The sequence below is a fragment of the Garra rufa genome, chromosome 25, assembly GCF_049309525.1.
Source record: "Garra rufa chromosome 25, GarRuf1.0, whole genome shotgun sequence".
In the NCBI taxonomy this organism is placed as follows: domain Eukaryota; kingdom Metazoa; phylum Chordata; class Actinopteri; order Cypriniformes; family Cyprinidae; genus Garra; species Garra rufa.
The window spans coordinates 8446822-8454958 of record NC_133385.1 but is presented as its reverse complement, the minus strand read 5'-3'; the positions used below and the strand labels follow the sequence as shown (position 1 = coordinate 8454958).

Below are 8137 nucleotides of genomic sequence, written 5' to 3'. Positions count from 1 at the left end.
AGAAAAAATGTACTGTGAAAAAATCAATTTATTACATACAAATAAAAAATAAAATGACCTAAATATGCATTAAAAAATCTAAAAAATAAACAAGCATTATTTGTAGTTTATTTTTTTTTTAGCTTTTTCCTTTTCCTTTTTAAATAAAAAATATGTATAAAGTAGTATATACAAATAATATATAAATATAACACTATATATATTTAATTATACAATAACAATTAAATAACTTAAATGTAACAAATATATGTAGTATGTACTAAGCACTATATAAATATAATACACAAAATTACCTAAATATGCATTAAAAAGCTAAAAAAAAAACAAGCATTATTTGTAGTTGTTTTCATTTTGTAGCTTTTTCCTTTTATTTTTATTTTTTTATAAAAAATATGTATGAAGTAATTTGTACAAATAATACACACATTTAACACTATATATAAATTAAATAACTTTACATTTAAAATAATATATAATAATTCATAAATAATTCGAATTAACAAATATAATAGTATGTAGTATGTAATACAGAAAAATAAAAAAATAAAATAATCTAAGCATAAAAAAAAAATAAAATACAACTGAATTAAATTAAATTGTATTTATATTTTTTGGTCTTTTATTTTTTATAAAAAATATAATAATAATATTTAATATTTTATAAATTATTTTATAATATATAATATATATTATATATTTTGTTTGATTTTAAGCATTATTTTACATATATATTTTATTTGTTCCTTTTTTATTGAGCAATAACAATGGAAACAGAGGCTTGATTCAAACTTCAAACAGAACGTCAACTTAAAGGGGCTATATGCAATTTTCTGAAATTTAAACTCGCGACTGACACCTGTGGCCAAAAAACGGAACCGCTCTTCCTTTCTGCTCGCTCTCGCAGCGCGCGCTCGTACGTACACACTTCACAAGTCATCCGCTGCAAAGAAGTCAACATTATGTTTACAGAGGTAAGAACAGTCAAATACATATATTGTTTGAGAAACTAAGTTTGTTTGCAATATATATGACACAACAAAATGCACAGTAGTGCTTCGGAGTTATATAGTAATCGTGTTTGTATATTTCAGTGTTTGTTTAGAATAGTGTGAGTGTTTTATAAATCGTAACATAAAATGAAGATAACGTGTCACAAAATGACACAGATCTGAGCTCCCTCCAAGGCTCAAATGCGAAGCCGATGTTCACTCTAGTCCTTGCTCGGCGCCGGTCGCTCTCAATCTTCGATCTTTTTCGGGCACTTGTCAGGGGTTTAACTTTTTTAGTCTTCTGTGGAGTTACTGTTGGTGTCAGAGTTGTCCTGGGTCTCTTCTGTGTATTCGCACAATCCATTGCACTGCTTGCGAGTGTAGGCTATTTGCTGACTAGCGGTGGTGGCAGAGTGATCTGAAACGTTTAACATGAACGCAGACAGCACGCGAAAAATCCGACCCGACAGAAAATAGGAAAAATAGGATACAGGCTTATAGATGCACCCACTGTGAGCTGACAAGGTGTCAGTATGCTCATCAGGAGATGTTTGAGTCATAAATGGTCAAATAAAAAGGCTATTGTTACGTTTATTTTGGGGGAAAAGTTGCATATAGCCCCTTTAAGAAAAAACATAAGCACATTTTAAGTCAATAACGTGTGTACCTTCCCTCCAGGACACACCAGCCACAGTATGGATCTCTCTGAGCGACACAAGACTGGCAGTCTGTCTTCAGATGGCAGGCCTGTACGGGCACCTTCGTGATCTACACGAGCACAAAACAATAAAATTATTCAAACAAAGTTGCACCCAATAGAGCTAGGAAGCATCTAAAGGATGCAACGCAAAACCCAATTCACTAGACTTTAAAAGTCCCAAGGAGACAATAGCCAAAACCATAAAAAAGCAAAGTAGTTCTTAAAAAGTAAATAAGTTGATACAACACAAAGCCTTTATGTTATGTTAATCGGTTCAAGCGGAATTAACTGCAGAAAATTACAGAGAACACAAAGCACGAAGGCTTTAATTAGGGATGCACGATATGAAAATTTTTTACCGATACCGATAGCCGATAATTAAGTCCTTCTTGTGGCCGATGCCGATACCGATACCCAATACGTTCATATTTTTATATGATAATTTTGTGCACCCAGGAGAATTCAAAATCTAAGATAAACTAATGAAATGTATGTTATATATCTGGGTCTAACAATCATAGCAAACATCAGTCCTGACTCTTCAAACATGTTTTTATTTTTTGTGTAAGGCACCACAATTCTAAATAAATAAAATGCTTTTACATTTGTCAACCTGGAAAAAATGAAAAGTGCATCATGGAGTAACGCCAGATGTCCAAATGTCCGTTAAAGCTTACGTGTATTATGAATGTGTGCAGCAACCAAATTGTACAAGGCAGGGAATAAAACATCAGAATCGAGATAAAAACATCTCAACTTTTCAGAATGCCGCAAACCTAAAGCAGGTCATGTGACATGAACTAACCTATCAGCTTCACCCTTTCCCTTCATAACATTGAAAGCACTGCCAAGGTGGAGAAACAGCTTATCATAGCTGTGCAGGAATAAACGTTTTTAAATAAATTTAATAACAGAGCTACTGCAAGCGATTTTTAATGCTGAAAATCCATTTATCCTTTGCTGAAACTTCCGCGTCTTTATGGAGAGCGCAGGTCATGGTTGCTTAGCAACGGCAGACGCCACAGCAGAGCAGGCTACAGAGCGGTTTGGAAAGAAAGAGAAAGCGGCGCGGCTAGCGTTTTCCACGCGTTTTAGGCGCGACATGTGAACGGCCCCTAAAACAGATTCACAGCGATGACGACCTCTGAAGTGAGATATAAGATTTGTTGTGTTAAAACTTGACGGCTTTTTACCTCCTCTCAGAATCCTTGCTAAACATGTGTTGCAAATAGCAATAGCATTGTCCTCCTCTGCCTCCGTGAAAAACTTCCAGACCGGCGAAGGTCGAGAAAGGCAGAGAGTCACTGCAGTTTACAGCTGCAGTCACTTGCACTCGGAAAGCAGATGAATCTCAGATAAACCAGACTGATTGATTGATTTACCAAGCAAGAGTACTTTATCGGATCGGATTTCATTTATTTATCGGAGCAATAAAAATGACGTAATTTTTTCCCATATCGGTCGATAATTTATCTGTCCGATGAATATCGTGCATCCCTACTTTCAATAAACACTGCAATTACACCAGCGTACAGCCATAAGCTCAGCAAGACATACATTATGTTGATGCCTTAAAATATAATAACGTATATTTCAGCACCAACAGGAGGTGTAACAATAAAAGGCACACAATCATGCGTTTCCTGAGGTCGCCCTCTATGATTAATGACTCCAGCCTCGTACCTTTTTCTCAGTGGTGATGTACAAGTGCGCCCGGGTTTTGTCAAAGAAAAGGTTCTTATTTACGTAGCCGCTGGTTTTGTAGCCCGGACCGGGGTTGTACGCCTCTGGCTGGCTTGACAAATGTACCTGGGTAAGGAGAGAACAATAGGCACAGAGAAAGCCGCAATTAAACAGTCGAGCACAGGACAGGACACATCTGTCATATTTACGGACCACACAAAACCCCCTCAGCGCGTCCCACGCACCTGAGCCGCACCTGACAATGTGTCAACCTCCAACTAATAGCCTACAAGCCGCATAATGACCATAAAACCGCGGCTCCATAAGCAAGTTTTCATCCATCTGTCGGTCAATTTCACCTGTCTATCCTACAAATAATTAGCTCTAACAAAGGCTTTTTATTGGGATGTACGAATTGGACTCAAGTGGAGCGAGAGCTTCATTATTTCTAATATATCGCCTAACGTGTTTAGTTGTGTCTGGGTTCGGTGACAGTAATATCTTTTTCTCTTTCATCCCTCTGTCAGAGATTCGCCACGTTCGCCCTCCAATTCCCTCACCTGCCAAAGCCTAAACTCCAGCTTTGTGACGCGCATGCTAAATCAGGTGTGTGACACCAGGTAGCTAGCTGGTTGTAGCGCTTCACTAATTGGTTGTCTCAAGTTTTCCAGAGACGCTCGCTTCCTTAACAAGGACTCTTTTTCGCCGTCCTCCTACGCGCCGTCAATTTTTGGTTATTTTTACATTGTGGGAAAGTTAGTTAAAGAGTCGGTTCACTCAAAAATGAGCATCGTGTCATTTACTCATCTTCATGTTGTTTCAAACCAGTTCTTTCGTGGAGAATGAAAGGAGAAATTTTTAATACTGTGCTGGTTGTTCTTTTCCGTGTGATAATAAATTCTGAGAACTGATGGTTTCAAGCTTCAAAGAGATACTGACAAATCTAAAAAGAAGTCTTTTCTGGTCATCAAGGCTGCGTTTATTTGATGAAAAATACAGAAAAAATGTAATATTGTGAAATATTATTGCTATTAAAAAATGGTTTTCTATTTTAATATACTTTCAAATAGAATTTATTCCTGTCATGTAAAGCAGAATTTTTTAGCATCATTACTCCAGTCTTCAGTGTCACATGATCTTTTTTTTTTAAACCTGTGATACTTTTTTCAGGTTTGTGTGATGAATAAAATGTTAAAAAGAACAGCATTTATTTTTAAAATAGAAATCTTAACAATATACACTACTATTCAAAGTTTGGGGCCAGTAATTTTTTTCCTTTTCTTTCTTTCTTTGAACAAAATTAATACTTTTATTCAGCAAGGATGTATTAAATTGATCAAAAGTGACAGCAAAACTTAGATTGATATAAAAGACTTCTATTTTGAATAAACGCTGTTATTTTAAATTTTTTATTCATTGAAGAATCCTGAGAAAAGTATCAAGGATGTGTTAAATTGATAAAAATTGATTGTAAAGACTTTAGATTGTTAGAAAAGATTTCTATTTTAAATAAATGCTGTTCTTTTTTTAACTTTTTATTCATCAAAGAATCCTGAAAAAAGTATCAAGGTCAAGGATGTGTTAAATTGATGAAAAGTGATAGTAAAAACTTATATTGTTAGAAAAGATTTCTATTTTGAATAAATGTTGCTCTTTTCAACATTTATTCGTCGAAAGACTCACGAAAAAGTATCAATTTGTTACATTATAAGAAAATATTTCTATTTTAAATAAATGTTGTTCTTTTTAACTTTTTATTCATCAAAGAATCCTGAAAAAAAGTATAAAGGATGTTAAATTAATGAAAAGTGAAAGTAAAGACTTATATTGTTAGAAAAGACTTCCATTCTGAATAAATGCTGTTTTTTTTTTTTTTTTTTGTTATATTGTAAGAAAAGATTTCTATTTTAAATAATTGTTATTTTAAACTTTTTATTCATCAGAGAATCCTGAAAAAAGTATCAAGGATGTGTTAAATTGATAAAAAGTGATAGTAAAGACTTATATTGATAGAAAATATTTTTCTTTTGAATAAATGTTGTTCTTTTTAACATTTATTCACCGAAAATATCCTGAAAAAGTATCAATTTGTTATATTGTAAGAAAAAGATTTCTATTTTAAATAATTGTTCTTTTTAACTTTTTATTCATCAAAGAATCCTGAAAAAAGTATAACGGATGTGTTAAATTAATGAAAAGTGAAAGTAAAGACTTACATTATTAGAAAAGATTTTTATTTTAATAAATGCTGTTCTTTTTAACTTTTAATTCATCAAAGAATCCTGAAAAAAGTATTAAGGATGTGTTAAATTGATGAAAAGTGATAGCAAAGAATAATATTGTTAGAAAAGTTTTCTATTTGAAATAAATGTTGTTCTTTTTAACATTTATTCATTGGAAGAATCCTGAAAAAGTATGAAGGATGTGTTAAATTAATGAAAAGTGATAGAAAAGACATATTGTTAGAAAAGATCTCTATTTTGAATAAATGTTGTTTTTGACTTTTTATTCTTAAAGAATCCTGAAAAAAGTATCACAAGTTCCAAAATAATATTAAGCAGCACAACTGTTTCCAACACTGATAATAAATCAGCATATTAAAATGATTTCTGAAGGATCATGTGTCACTGAAAACTGGAGTAATGATGCTGAAAACTCAGCTTTGCATCACAGAAATAAACTATATTTTAAAATATATTAAAACTGAAAACTGTTATTTTAAATTGCAATAACATTTCATAATATTACTTTTTCTGTATTCTTGATCAAATAAATATATATAATCGTTGGATAAAAGTGGTGCTTATTTGCCAATTTTGAGTGTAAGTTAAATTTACATCTTTGGATGGAAACCCAGCTTTTCAATTAAAATAATTCAACAGAAAAAGTCTTCTTTTGTGTTGCAGAAAAAGAAAAACTCTTCGGTTTTTATTGTTGAGTGAACTATCCCTATAAACCAACTGTTTATAGTTTACATTCAAAAGTCATTCTGTAGTGTTATTCTTACATAACTAGGAATACATTCTCACAAATTGGCGAAACACCACAACACTATGGATTCTAGCACCTCAGGATGAGGGTTTGAGGACCATGTGAATGTAGTTTTTTGAATTTAACACAGCTTATCTCACCTTGATCACCTCTCCAGCATTGTGTCCCAGAAAAGCAATGGTGTGATCATTCTCGACAGCCACGGCCACTGCGGTCAACAGGTTCTGCCTGATGAAGACAGGACTGGCCTTCAAGGCAAACTCCTGTCTACTAGCCAACGGAGACGGGAGAAAATCGGCTCCGCACCTGTACTGGTTCACAATGTCTTTCTGCAAGATAACAAAGTGTGAAGGGAAACAGACAATAAAATAAACATGAAATCAAAATGTACTATTTATACGGCACTGGCCTTGTCTTGTTAATCTTTCATCAAAATATAATAACCTGCTCCAACTTTAAAACATTTTTCCTAGTATCTTCTTTCACTGCATCACAAAAGTTAAATGGGTTAGAAAAGAGCACATTTTGTCTTTTCCCTTCGGGTGCTGTATGTTATCATTAGTTCTCGCTGCAGTTTTCCCAAAATACATTGTTTTATCCGGGATGATTTCAGAATGTAAGCAGCAGTGAAATCATTCAAAAATGTGGAGTTCATTTTCATGAAAGTAAAAAAAAAAGCATTAAAAAAAAAATATAATTCAGTTTTAAAAGGCTTGATCAACAGATCAAATTAACTAAAAAGTCTGATGAGCAAGTAATAATTTTTGTCAAACATGCTCAATCAATCTGGTTGATTAATAAAAATACTTTAAATTAAAAATATTATTTGAAAATATATTTTAATGTAAAAATATTTGACATGTAATATTAAAAATAATAATACATATATTATATAATATACACAGACAGACACACACACACACACACACACACACACACACACACACACACACACACACACACACACACACACACACACACACACACATATACAGTCAAGCCTGAAATTATTCATACCCCTGGCCAATTTTGACTTAAAAGTTACTTTTATTCAACCAGCAAGTTTTTTTTTGACTGGAAATGACACAGGCTTCTCCCAAAAGATAATAAGACGCTGTACAAGAGGCATGTCCAAAATTATTCACACCCTTTGCAAACGGTCACAGTCTATGGGAAAATCCAAAGTTCTATACCATTCCAAATAGTCCAAGCTGTTCTAAAGCATCCTAATTACCCTGATTCATTGGGAACAGCTGTTTTAATCAACTCAACAGGTGAAAAACAGAAGCTCTCTGCTGTTGGTTTGTGGACAGTCATGGCTAAGACAAAGGAGCTCACTGAGGACCTGTGGCTGCGTATTGTGACTGCTCATAAGACAGGAAAGTGAAATAAGACCATATCTAAATGTTTTGAAGTTCCAGTGGCTACAGTGCAAAGTATTAATAAAAAACACAAGATGTTCCGCACTGTGAAAAATCTCAGAGGACGTGGTCGGAAGCCAAAAGTGACACCTGTGTTGGCCAGGAGGATAGTGAGAGAGGTAAAAAAGAATCCAAGGATCACCACCAAGGCCATCCTGATGAATCTGGGCTCTGCTGGTGGAAACATCTCAAGGCAGACAGTCCAACAGACACTGCACACCGCTGGGTTTCACAGACGCAGACCAAGGAGGACACCACTTCTCCAGATAAGGCACACAAAAGCCCACTTGGCCTTTGCAAATGCTCATCTGAACAAAGACGAAGACTTCTGGTCTTCTGTTTTATGGTCAGAT

The 8137-nt window shown here is 34.0% G+C and overlaps 1 protein-coding gene across 1 annotated transcript in view; it reads right to left on the bottom strand.

Moving 5' to 3' along the window:
* Positions 1-8137, bottom strand: part of plxnb2b (plexin b2b) — a 52243-nt gene that overhangs the window by 40304 nt on the left and 3802 nt on the right. The window contains exons 2-4 of the mRNA XM_073831555.1: positions 6504-6692; positions 3373-3498; positions 1657-1757 (exon numbers count right to left, since the gene is read on the bottom strand). Coding sequence (XP_073687656.1) covers positions 1657-1757; positions 3373-3498; positions 6504-6692 — 416 coding nt within the window. The remainder of the gene's footprint in view (positions 1-1656; positions 1758-3372; positions 3499-6503; positions 6693-8137) is intronic.